The 13,329-nt window shown below is 54.2% G+C and overlaps 1 protein-coding gene across 1 annotated transcript; it reads right to left on the reverse strand.

Annotated features, from left to right (window-relative positions):
- Window positions 1–1,680: 1,680 nt before the first annotated feature.
- Window positions 1,681–11,213, reverse strand: B4GALT7 (beta-1,4-galactosyltransferase 7). The gene is made up of 6 exons (XM_046667621.1): window positions 11,061–11,213; window positions 7,139–7,501; window positions 4,170–4,395; window positions 2,979–3,062; window positions 2,609–2,713; window positions 1,681–2,085 (listed from the first exon to the last, which is right to left on the reverse strand). Exons 1-6 carry the CDS (start codon window positions 11,108–11,110, stop codon window positions 1,930–1,932), a joined length of 984 nt encoding a protein of 327 aa, XP_046523577.1. The 5' UTR covers window positions 11,111–11,213; the 3' UTR covers window positions 1,681–1,929.
- Window positions 11,214–13,329: the final 2,116 nt, after the last annotated feature.

Below are 13,329 nucleotides of genomic sequence, written 5' to 3' on the forward strand. Positions count from 1 at the left end.
TCGATGATGGTGGTGGTGGCAGTGGCCATGGGGAAGTGTGGGGCCGCAGGGTTGGAGAGGTGCCCCAGCCCAGGCTGAGTCGGCTGATCTTGATTTTCTTCTGCTCAGTCCACTCCCCTGGTGCAGGTGGAAAGGAAGGAACGCCCCATTTTTCAGGTCTTCCTATGTGACAGATGAGTACAGAGCCAGGAGCTTTGATGTCACATCCATTCCCACCAACTCCAAGAGGCTGGTGTTATGCCCCCATGTTACATAAGTCCAAGACGACAGAGACAGGGAGACTGGCATACAGAACGTATGCAATTCCCCTCTCCTGGGCCTCAAGTTGAGAAAGTCCCTCCCATCACCCCTGCACCATAACCATGGTTATTTGCCCCTCAGCATAGTGAGTGAAGCTGAACTGCTGGTTGAGGTCAATCTAAGGACCCTCGGTCACACATCTGAACAGTTATGTGGAACCTGAAGCTTCACTCATCTTTGCTTAAATCTCTTGACTTACGCACAGGTTGTACAGTGCACAATCTGTACAACTACACAGAGCAGCCCTGAGATCATCCTCAGAGACAGAGTGTTTTTGGACCAGAGTTGTTGAATCCACCCTCCTGAACTCTGGGAGCTCAATCTCTTCCCTCTCCAGTATTTCAGCTGCCCTACAGTTAAGCAAACCAACCTTAACTGGTCCCAAGTCTCCTCTGACTTCTGCCCCAAATCTCTAGCAGTCAGACACCTTGAAGGAGTGATCTACCTTGCAGGGTTCCTCTGCTCCCACTCTCTCATTGGCCCCAGGCTTCCCTCCAGATGCTTCCTCCAGGTCACTCCCCGATTCCATGGCCTCCTTCAGCTCCCCTCCTTCACCTCGCCCTGGCATTTGGTGCTTACTGCTAGTCCCCCTCCTACTGTGGGAACACCCCAGGGGTTCTCCTACTTCTCCCACCTTCCTCCTCCCATCGCACAAATGTGCTCCTCCGTCCCTCAAGCCGTGACCGAGTCATTGCCGACGCACCCTGCCTACCCTAAGTCCAGTCCTGTGGATCTGTTTCTGTGCATCTTAATGAGGCAGGATGAAGCCCTCCTCCCAGAGTCAGAGCCCACCAGAGTCTGGCAGTGGTCAGACCGCCCAGAAGGGCAGCAAAGCCTGGAGGGCTGTGGGAGGTGGCAGGAACCTGTGCCTTTGGCTTCTCTCCCACCTGACTTCCCCTGGCCGTGTCATCCCTAGCCCTGCCCCAACTCCTTGCCAGCTTATAACTAAGAGAGGTGTTACCTTTTGCCCCACCCCATTCCCCTAAGCCACAGGTGACAAACTGGTGACAAACATTTTGTTTGGCCTGCCATACTTTTTTAAAGTTTCAATTCATTGCTATCATTTTAAAATTAACCGATTTCACTTAAGAATCCAGAATTCTCGTTTCTTCTGAAAAATCAGAAGATCTGGCAACATTAGGCCCACACTCCTGTATGGTGACATCCAGCTGGAGCTGGCTTCAGTTGTTCCCTTTCTGTGGGGCTTGCATTCTGGTTTCTGCAGCTGTGTCCCTCCCAAACACCCTGGCCACCCACGTCAGCAGCCTGGGGTCTAACTGTACCTCTGCAGGAGGCGGTCCCGGGGAAGGAACAAAAGCCCGCAGGTCTCAGCACGTGAAGGAGGGCAGAGCAGGGCAAGCAGGAGGCCGGGCAGAGTTCCAGGCAGAAGCCACATCCCAGCCTCTTCCATCACTGTTTATTGCCAGCAGCATCCCAGGCACCCTGTGTGTGTCCTGTCCCAGCTCAAGCCTGCCTCTGGGAGTGGGGCTGCTGCAAACACAGGGCTTGCTGTCCACTACTTCAGGCCACTGCATATCCTGCTGGAGCTGGCCCGGGGCCTGAGGCTTGGTCCTGGTCCTGAGAGGCAGTGCAGCCTAGAGGCACTGGCTTCCTTACTGTCCAGCCAACTCAGCCAAATGTGCACCAGGGGGTGGCTGCCTTGTCACAGTCCAACATGATGTTGAGAACAGTGCAGGGGGCCCCTCCCACAGACAGTGCTGTACGGGAATCCACACGGTACTTCACGGTGCTCAGGCCTCCCTCCCGGTCCACCTTGAATTGCTCCTGGGAAGAGAGGGCAGAGAGAGCATATACTTAGGGCTTTGTGGGTGCCAGCTGTCCGCTGATCCCCCACAACCTCGTCATCAGCGGTCCTGTGATTCCCACTGAAGAGAGGAGGAAATGCTACTCAGAGATGTGAAGCTTCACCCACGGCTGCCCCCCACTGGTAGGCAGGAGAGCAGGGATTCTTCAGCTGGACTAACTTGGCTTCTGGAGAAGCGGCTGTTTGAGGGATAGGGACTCCTGTGCTGCAGGTCTGCTGCGATTCTGGCACCTTCAGCTGAGACCCGCCCCCTCTCCAGCCTGCAAGGACTCTGAAGTCTCGGCTGACCCACAGTGCCCAGCGCCCCGCCACCAGAGCAGGGCATCCCAGAGCAGCCACCAAGCAGAATGCCCATCAACTGGCCTGGGCCGAGCAGGGCAGGATGGGGCCATTTGGGGAAGAAGGAGAACTTGTGAACTGTTTGGGCCTGTTGGTTCCCCACATCACCACCTGTCCATCCCCAGTCAAGGGACCAGCCAGCACCTGTTTTTGAGCTGCGATGCGCTTCTGGTCCCTCTTCCGCCAGGCTGGGTCATGCAGGTGGTGAAATGTCTTGTACCCAGTTGTGATTCCCGAAGGGCGGAAAAGCTAAGGAGGCCAAAGGTGGTTGGGTCAGGCTGCCCCTCCTGGAGCCCTGGCCCTCACACAAGTCCTCTGGACTCCCACTGCATGCCACAGGCAGGGGCCTGCAGTCCCATTCTGCAGAAGTGGTGTGCTAGTCAGGGGGCAGGGCTGGGATTGGAACCAGGGCTGCCATCTCCAAGCCCCAGGAACTTCACCTGAGGACAGAGAAGGAAACCTTGGGGCAGCCACGATGATGGAGGAGGTAGCAGGGCCCTGGGTGGGGTGTTACCTGGAGCCCGGCTCCTTTGATGCGCCGGTAGAACTCGTCGTCCTCGCGGCCCCAGCCCCAGAAGCGGTTGGACATCCCATTGCACTGACACAGAGATAGGCAGCGTCACTTGCCCCATCCTCCCAGGGGCGCTCTTTGGTCTCCTACTATTCGGAAGTACCAGCCCGAGCCAGGCTAGGCCAGGCCAGGCCCGGCCCCCTCCCCTGGTGGTTCTGGACACCCAGATGCTTCCAGTTCCCACAACCTCTGTGGTACAGGGGGAACAGTCAGCACATCCCAGTCCCTTTGCCTGTTCTAATGGGGCCTTGAACTTGTGTGAGATGATTAGTTTCTCAAAAGCGTCTGACTGGTGGGAGGGGACCTCTCTGGGGAGCTGGTGATGGGCAGAAGTGCCAACTCCTGCTCGATTTCTGCCTGCTTCCATACTGCCATTTCTCCTACGGTGGCTCTGCCCAGGTCTCTGTATGAGAGAGGGACAGTTTGGCTCTACGGCAGACGCCTATTTTTGACACCCAACTTGGAGCTTCATTTACATAAAGCTGGTTTCAGCCACAGCTTGAAGAGAGGAGCAGGAGATGGGGGTCTAAGCCGCTCAGTTCTTCCCACCCCACCCACCCACCTTCACTCCCAGCCACAGTGACTGACTCAGGGATGGGCCCATGACTCAAGTCGGGCCAATCAAGAGCCAGTGCAAAGCAGTTCTGGGGCTCTTATCTGGGCTGTTGGGGAAGGGGGCTCCATCTTCCAGTGGACTTGGGCCTAGATGGATGCAGGCTGCAGCTATAATAACCACCTTGCATCCTGAATGTCTGAAAATAAATCCAGTCTAGAGAAGGCAGAACTGAGAGATGGAAGGTGAAATGGTGCCTTGGTGAACCTGTCTCAGAGGCTGGGCAGGCCGTACCTGCAGCCAGACCCTCCATCCCCAGCCCTACCCAGAGCTTTCCACTTTCCCCAGTCTTCTGAAGCCAGCTTGCACAGGGGTTTCTGTCACTGTGGCAGAATCCTCCCTGGCTGACTTGCTCAGCCCTGCTCCTTTCTCATGTCTCTGACTGCTCCTGGGTTCCCCTGCAGGGCTCAGGCAGGACTCCTCCACCCGCAGGGCCCCAGAACTGCTGCTCCTCCTGCCAGTGCCCCCACCCAGGAGGGCGCTCCCTGGTTCTGAGCAGGGCACGCTGGGCTGGGCCTCACCAACTGGTAGTGCTGCTTGGAGAGCAGCAGGATGCCACCGACGTAGGTCTTGTAGTGGTAGAGCGGGTGGAGCTCTGGGGAGGCCACATGGAAGGGCCCAGCCTCAGGGAAGCCATAGTCCAACTCCTCGTTGAGAGGGAGCAGATCCACATCGTGCATGGCGATGTAGTCCGTGCTGTTGCTGCTCTCCAGGAAGCCCACGTTGATGAGTGCCGCCCGGTTGAACCTGTGCAGGGCGGGCAGTGACCTTGCTCTCCCCCAAAGTCTGCATGACAGCCTGTCCTCCACAGCACACCCCCAGTGCCTACACCCCCCTCCAGCCCAACCCTGCCTTCACTGTGGGGCTGCCCACTGCACGTCTGCCCCTCCACTCATCTCACAAAGGTTTGCTGAGCACTTCCTGTGTGCCAGACACTGTTGAGAGCTCTGGAGATGCAGCAGTGAGAACTCAAAACTCAGCCCTCAAGGAGCTGACTTTCTAATAAGAGGAGACAAAATCAATAAGCAGGTAGGTAAGAAGCCAGACAGTGGGAGGTGCCGTGGAGAAGAGCAGAGCAGGTGAGGAGAAAGTTTGCTGGGGTGGGGCGGCTGTTCTGTTAGATAGGTGGTTAGGGAGCACCAGGGTCAAAGGGTGACATGTGAGCAGAAACCTGAAGGCATGAGGGAATGAGCCCAATGGAAATTGGGAGAATGGGGCTCGGAGCAGAAGGGAGAACGACTGCCAAGGCCTGAGGCAGGAGGAGACACCAAGAAGCCAGGCATAGTGCATGGAGGGGCTTAGGGGATGAGGTCAGAGGGTGACAGGCCCCTGACAGACTTGGGCTCTGACCCTGGGCGAGATGGGGAACCATTGGAGGGCTTAGAGCAGAGGGCTTCCTGTGACTTAGGGTTTAAGAGGATTGCTCTAGTCGGGGTGTTGAGAAAAGATTGGAGGGAGATGGGCTGAGAGGCCATTACAATCATTCAGGCAAGAGATGGTGGTGATTTCGCTCAGGGGAGTGAAGACAGTGAGAAGTGGGCAGATTCTAGACGTATTCTACTGAGGGACTGGATGTGTGTGAGCGGGGGAAGGAGGAACTGAGGATGACCCCAAGGCCTTCTGGCCTGAGCAAGTGGAAGCATGCGGCTGCCCTGTGCTGAAATGGGGATGGGGACAGGGGAAGCAGGTCTGGGGCGGGTGGGGAATCAGGAATTCAGTTTTTACCAGTTAAGCTTGAGAGGCCTCTGAGACTACCAAATGAATGGTTGTTCAGGCAGCTGGATGTGCAAGTCTGGAGTTCAGGAGAGAGATCTGGACAGGGACACAGACTCGGGAGTCACCAGGAGAAGAGATGGGATTCAATGCCACGAGATGCCCCAGTGAGTGACTGTAGCAAGAACTGGGGATGCCAAGCACTGAGCCGCAAGGAGCACCCAGGTTGAGAGATCAGGGAGATGAGGCAGAACCAACACAGGAGGTGGGAGGGGTGGCCAGTGAGGAAGGAGGAGAACGAGACAGCTGCCCCAGAGGTCAAATGGAGAGGTTTTAAGAAGGAAGAAATAACTCACTTGGCAAACGCTGCCGAGAGGTCGACAGGATGAAGGCTGAGAACTGGCCTTTGGATTAACAAGCTGGGCTCACTGGTGATGTCAATGGAGCTGTTTCAGTGTCATGACAGGGTAAACGTCTGAGTGGAAGAGGTTTGAGAGAGCGAAAGGGAAGGAGCTTTGCTACAAAGGGAAGCAGAGAAATGAGGTGACAGCTGTGGGGGATGTGGGATCAAGGGGGTCTTTCTTTTCCTTTTTTCTTTTCAGATGGGAGCTACTTCAGTATGTGTGTAAACTGATGTGAATGCTCCATGAGGGAGGGAAAACTGACCATGCGGGAGAGGAGGGAGCCAACGGCTAGAGTGATGTCCTTGAGTAGGAGAGGGGGAAAGGGATCCAGTGTCAGAGTGGAAGTGCTGCCCTGGAAGGAGCTGGGACAGTGCGTTCACGGGGACACATGCACAGAAGCTGGTGGGCCCATCCAGGGGGCAGGGACTTGGGAAGTTCTCTTCCAGTTGGTTCTGTTTTCTAAACAGAAAGCAAAGTCAGCAGCTGAGGGTGAAGATGGGGGGAGTGAGGAGAGGAGGTGTGCAAGGCTGCCGCGGGGAGGGGAGGCAGCAGACAGAGGAACGCCAGGCTTCCAGGCAAGGCTTCCTGAGCCAGGGCTCATTGTCAGCGACGCGAGCAGCATCTCTGGCCACTTTCAGCCACCCAGGGGCAGATGTGGAGTAGTCAGAGTTGGGTTTCGTGAGGCGGAAGTTATGCCAGGCAGAAGGGGGCAAGGGAGTTGAGGCGTGTGCGGGAGAGTGATTTTAATGCTGAGCCACGGAATCCAAGTTAGGTAAGGAGAAAGTGAGGACGAGGAAGGTGGGCAGTGAAAACTGGGAAGACCGTGGACTAAAGGGCCTGGTGGGGCCCAAGAATTGCTGGAGTGTGTCTCCCAGTGGAGTGAGTTGGCAGGAAAGGAGGTGGGGGTGAAGTGTGAGAAGCTTGAATTGTGACCACGGAGGGGAGCAGTTTTTGGTAAGGGTAAGGATTTTAGGATAATGCTAGACTGTGAACAACTTTAAAGCCTGGTCTTGACCCTCCCTTTCCCTATTCCCTACAGCCATCCCACCCTTCTACTGTGCTGGCCGAGACACCATCATCCCAGACGACTATGAAACCACCCAACAGGTCTTCCCGCCCCCTCTCTTGTCCTGCTATAAGCTATTCCACATACAGCAGCCACAGAGATCTTTTAAAAATGCATATCAGATCAGGGCCCTCCCCCAAAATTCCCATCACGCCCAGTGAAAGAATGCTCCCTCCCATGCTCCTGCCACTGCCCCAGGTGGCCCACTTGGCATTGGACCACTGCTGAGAAAGGGAGCAGGCCCTGAGAGGCCTGGGCAAGGTAAGGCCCCTGGAGAGGGGGTGCTGGGTCAGGAGGCAGTCCCTACCTGAAATGATCCACCTGGTTGAGCACATAGATGTGGTGCTGGATCTTCTTCCTGCTCAGGAAGCGGTGCATGTGGGGCACAAAGACCAGGAGCTCCTCAAAGCGTTCACGGAAGGGCACCAGCACTGCCAGGCGATGGGGACCCCATGATGCATCTTCTTCCCAGTGCTCAGGGGGTGGCTCTGGGGGGCACACCCGGGGTGGGCCTGGGGTCTCCTGCCCTTGTCCCCTGGCTGCCCGGGCCACGTCACCAGAGCAGCTGAGCTGCAGCCAGAGCAGGGAGAGGAAGCCCAGTAGGAGACAGGCAACGAAGAGGTGGAAGACAGAGCATTTCCGGGGGAGGCCACTGGGGAGCAACCTGGACCTAGGACAAGAGCAGAGACAGGTCAGAAGGACAGGGCTGAGCTGGGGCCTTGTGACAGACCCCTTCTCTGGTTTCCCCACAAGTAGGGCACACATGACTTGTCTGCCCCAAGCGCCTGGGAATTAGTGCAGAAGCAACTTTAATGCTTTTGCTGATGCTTCTACTGTGCATCAGAATCCTGCTTACCACCCTAGGTCCAGCTTGTGCCATCCCACCTCCAAGAAGTCCTCTGACCACTCTCGGGTCACAGAGCTGCCGCAGTTCCTTGATGCTCTCTTACTTTCTGTGGGTGAGTCCTGGTCAGACCGTGAGCTGCTCGTGGGCAGGGACAAGGCTCCTTGTCTCTTGCACTTGCCGCTCCTCAGGACAGTGGCTCATGTCTTGAGCTGACGGCAGGAGTCTCGCCTTAGAGACCCCACCCACTGCCTTCCATACCTGCTCCCCTGCAAGTTCACCCCCTTGGTTTTGTCCTGCTTCTCACACCAGAAAGCTCCCCAAGACAGAGGTGTGTGCTGGCATCAGTCCCCGTGAAAAGACCAATTGTTTACTCTGGAAAGATTGGACCTGCCCCCAAACCAATACAAAGCCAAACTGACAGTGGCAGTTCATTGAACGAGTCTCAAAGCTTCAGTCCAAGAGGCAGCCCATGTGACAAGAGATGAGAGACAGATGAGGGAAAGAAAAACAAGGGCTGCATACAGCACCTAGGCTCATTTCAGAAATGAAAAACAGCTGAGTATCTTAGACACTGGGGTAGTGTGGCTGTGAGAGACGGCCCTTTCGGTTAGAAAGTACTAAGAAGCAGGCAGAATTTGCCTGATTCCTTTGTCCCTCTCTCTGGAAGTTCCTGAGGAGGAGCTGAGGAATCCAAGACAAGGGAAGCTTCCTCTATACTACTCCCCCTGAAACAATCTGCAACCTCCTTTCCAACCTTTACGAGTCACCAAGTCACTACCAGGTCTTACAGACTCTACCGCCTAAGTGTCCCTTTGCTCCTTCCTCACCCAGTGCCTCTCTTTTAGCTCAAGTCTCATCTGGTCCTTGCCCTTCAACCTCACAGATGATCCTCCCCTGTTTACAAGATAATAGCAGAACCCTTGGCCCGACAGTCAAACCCCTCTGTGACCTGGCCCCATCTGCAGTTACACCTTGCCACTCGCCCGGTGGTATCATACTGGTTAACTCAGAGCTTCTCCACTCACCATACTCCTTCCTGCTTCTGCCCTCACACAGCCTGCTTCTTCCGCCTGAAATGCCCTCCTTATTTTATCTGCCTGGAAGCCCCCCAGCTGATCCTTCAGGACCAAACTCCAATAGCATGGCCAGCACCGTGTGACCCCTGTCCCCATGTGCACGCAAACTGAGATACACGCTCCTTCCTTTGTGTTCCCATGGCATCTGGTACTTCCCTCTTTGAAGCCCTTACCCACAGGCAATCAGATTCCTATCTGTGGCCCCAGCACTCGTCAGACAGCAGAAGGCTTGCTAAGTGAGTTACAGGAAGTGTTCAAGCAGTTAGGGCATGCTTTAAGTCACAAACTAGAGCCAGGCCAACTCCTGCCTTTCTCTAGAGGCACAACTGCCAACCTGGAAGCCAGCATCCCTGAAGCCAGGCCAGGTCCCCCATGCAGCAGAGAGGTGGTCCGGTAGGACATCCTTGCAGGGCTCCTAACTTACCCCCTGTTGTCCTGTGGTGGGGGTTTGCGCTGGGGAGCAGCGGAGCCCAATCCTGCAAGTGGCCTGGGAAGGCTGGAACCTCTACAGATTCTTTCTCGCCCTCCTGGCTCTTTCTGGGGGAGAGGTGGAGACCGGGGAGATGGACACAGGGAAATATCCCACCTTAGGGGGAAGAAGCAGTGACTATTATCCAGGGGTACGGCATTGATTGGGCATTCCATGCACTTTCACATGCTGTTCCTTCGGTCCAGCCTCCTCTTCCCACCAAGATCACGTTCCCATGGGCAATCTGATCCTGCCTCTAAGGGCCCAAACCGCTGAGCAACCGAATTCAGAGCTGAGTCCCAATTCCCCAGGACAGTGGACACTGAGAACTGTTGTTCCTGGTGCCACCTGGTGGCCAACTCCAGATGTGCAGACCTAGCTGCTCCCAGGCCCAGGCCACCCTGCTCTGATGGGCAGTTTGTCTCCATCAATCTATAGGCCCAAGGCTAGTAAGAGGCAGATTCAAACCCAGGTATGCTGGCTCTAGAGCTAGCACTCTAATTGCTCCATTAGCCTGCATCTGTTGCATGGATCTTTGTACCCATGTGTGAAAAGTACGAACTGACATCAATACATTTTTCTGGGAACAAGGCTATGTTCCAAAGGCTTATGGAAATGGATCAGGAAATGGAAATTCTCCTCCGTTACCCTTCATTTCTTCCCTCACACAAACCTTAGTGACACAAGGTTTGAATCATCAGCTGCTCTGATTACAGAACCTCCAAACTGCAAAGGTAACTGGAAGACAACTAGTCCCTCCTCTGTGTCAGGCACAGCGTCAAGAGTTTTACATGTGTCATCCTCAGTCCTCGTATAGCCCTGCAGGGTGGATGTTATGATCCCTGTTTCAGAGATGGAAAGGCTGAGGTCAGAAGGATTAAGTGATCTGTTTCTGGTCACATGGCTATTAAAGAGGATTGCTGTCCATGCCTGATTCCACAGTCCAGGCTTTCTTTCTATTGTATTCTTTCTTCTTATTTCAACACCAAGTCTGAAAAATCCCTAATGGCAAAGACTCGTGCCCGTTCTATCCCGGAATCTTTTGGCACCTGGCAAACTTAAGAGATATAAAGGGAATGAGGTATCATTCACTGGGTGGAGTCCCACTATCATGTGTTCTGGGTGAGAAGAGTTTTGGGGGCACATCTCAAGACTGAAGTGCGGGTGTCTTCCCAAATCTAAGTGGCCAAATAGCCTCCCACCCACCCCATTCCCCTTCTACTTTAATAGGAAACATCATTAGCTAAGGTCTGAGTCCAGCTCGCACCTAATGACATGGGGCAGGCCCCATCCAAGTAGAGCTGCACAGGAAATGAACTAATGTTCTGTGTGAGGAATGCCTAGTAAGCGCCAGGCAGAGCATACAGAGCTTCTGTCTGCTGTGTTCTTCTGGGTGGTCAGCAAATGACGGGGAAGCATGAAGACGGGCGGGTAAAGCCTGAGGCTACATGGATGCGATGGGGGAGGCAGAGACCAGAATAAACACCCTCAGAGACTAGGGAGAGACATAAAGACACAGATCCACTGAGAGAGGTCAACGGAGTCAGAGAACCGCACGAAGACAGACAGAGGCCAGTGGAGAAACACAGAGAGAACCATAATGAGAGAAAGACTTGTAAAGACAGAAACAGAAATTCAAAAAGGGGAATCAACGGAGAAATACAGAACCCCGGAGTGACGGAGACGGGTAGAGACAGAGACCCTCAAGGAGAACCACAGACCCTCAGAGAGCCCGCAGACACGGAGAGGACGGCCTCGGGCTCCTACATTCCGCGGGCCGGCCCGGAAAGGATTGGCACCCGGGAGGACGGGGCCCGGACCGGCCGCCGCCGCTCACCTGCCGTCCTCCCAGGGCAGCTGCGCCGCTTTCCTCCGGGAGGGGAACATCGTTGGGGGAGGCGGCGGCGCATGGAGCTCGAGCTCCCAGCCGGGCCGGGCCGGCCTCCCGGGCCTACGCGGCGCCTCCACCTCCTGCCCCGCCCAGGCCGCTCCGCCACGCCCTTCGGTCCGCTGGGTCCACCGCTCCGGCCGCACCGTCTGCTCCCCGAAGCTGCCGCGTCAAAGGTTCCGCGCGCGAGGAACACGTGAACGCTCCAACCGCCCGAGTGACTGCTAGCTGCCCTCTACACTCCGAGAAACTGAGGCCCCTCAGGGAGCTCTAGTCACTGGGCTCGGACTGCACTGAGACTCTGGGCTTCCAAACGAGCGCCCTGGGATAATGTGCGTCTTCCTCCTCTTCCCAAGGGAAGGCGGGGAGCATCTGGGCATCCCTGCTGCCAACCCAGGTGCATTCTTCCTCCGCAACAAGCTTGGAGGGGGCAAGGCCAAGCTCAGGGCTGTCTTGGGTTCAGCCGACACCCCAAGTAGTAGTTAGGAGTCAGGCACTAAAGACTTATTGACTGGATGAGAAACCTGAGTCTGCCAATTCAGCTGCTTTAGGTCAAGGCACAATCTCTTTGCGTCTGTTTCCTCATCTGAGGGTATAAATGGTGCCTGATGTACATGGTTGCTGTGAGGATTAAAGGAGAAAATGCAAATACTTGGTACAGTGATGGGCGCAATAGTCAACTCTATATAAATGATAGTGATCATCCAGGAGAGGGCTACTTTGTGGAGCTGAGGTGAGAACTGAAGAAGGGAATAAGGAGACTGAGTTCCCATGTCTGCGCTGTCACCGTGCGAACTTAGCCCCAGCTGGGCCAGCTTCCCACCTGTGAAGAGAGCGGCAGAGTTATTAGACTTGATTTCCTCTGCTCTTCCAGGCAAAATTTAAGTTTCTTAATAAATAGTTAACATCTATTAAGTTCTTACTACGTGCCAGTCATTGTTCTAAATTCTTTACTACTGTCATCTCACTTATGAGTATTGTACGTATTATGCCCACTTTAAAGATGAGGGAACTGAAGCAGAGAGAGGTGATTAAGGACGTGAGCCCAGACAGTGTGGCTGCACTATCTGTGGTCTCAACCACTCTGCTTCTGAGAGGACTTCCTTCTGAGTGGGAAATTAACCATTCCCAGCAGCCCCCATTCTCCCTTAAACCCAGCATACAACCCCCCTTCCTGCTGAACTCTCCCAGGGCACAGCACTGTACACCACAACCTTGGCAAATCCAACCTTGGCCTGGCTGACGCCCTGCAGAGACCAACTGGGGAAGGCCAAGGATAGAAGCAGGGAGAGGGGACTGTGACCTGGAGAGCACAAGCCCATCTAAAGGAGACAGCTACCATTCAGTCCAGCTAAGTGTTGTCGTCAGGATGGAGCCCCCCTAGTGTCAGATCTGATTTATCTCAGGAAATCAGATTTCACATAAAAATCCAAATAACTAACTTTAAACTGTGACATCCACAATCATGTTGGTAATAACTACCCCTAATATGATGAGATGAGAAAGGCACTTTACTTCTGTGGTCTTCCTTTCAAAAACCCAGAACTTATCTAACCATGAGAAAAAAAGCAGACAACTTCCAAATGAGGGAAATTCTACAAAATACTTGACCAGTACTCCTGAAAACTGTTAAGGTAATAAAAAACAGTGGAAACTCTGAGAAAATGTCACAGCCAAGAGGACCCCAAGGAAATGAGACAATTAAATGTAACATGGTATCATAGATGGGATCCTGGAACAGAAAAAGGACATCAGGTAACAACTAAGGAAATCTGCATAAAGTATGGTCTTCAGTTAAAAATAATGTATCACTATTGATTCATTTAATTTTAATAAACATACCATACTAATGTGCGACATTAATAGGGGAAACTATCTTCACAATTTTCCTGTAATTCTAAAGCTGTTCTAAAAGGTTTCTCTATGGGCCAGCCCGGTGGTGCAGTGGTTAAGTTCGCGCGCTCTGCTTCTTGGTGGCCTGGGGTTCACTGGTTCGGATCCCGGGTGCAGACATGGCACCACTTGGCAAAAGCCATGCTGTGGTAGGCATCCCATGTATAAGGTAGAGGAAGATGGGCATGGATGTTAGTTAGCTCAGGGCCAGTCTTCCTCATCAAAAAGAGGAGGATTGGCAGTAGTTAGCTCAGGGCTAATCTTGCTCAAAAAAAAAAAAAAAAAAGTTTTTTCTAAATGTGGACATCTAGGTGGCGATATGAGT

Source organism: Equus quagga, chromosome 7 (genome assembly GCF_021613505.1).
Source record: "Equus quagga isolate Etosha38 chromosome 7, UCLA_HA_Equagga_1.0, whole genome shotgun sequence".
Lineage (NCBI taxonomy): Eukaryota > Metazoa > Chordata > Mammalia > Perissodactyla > Equidae > Equus > Equus quagga.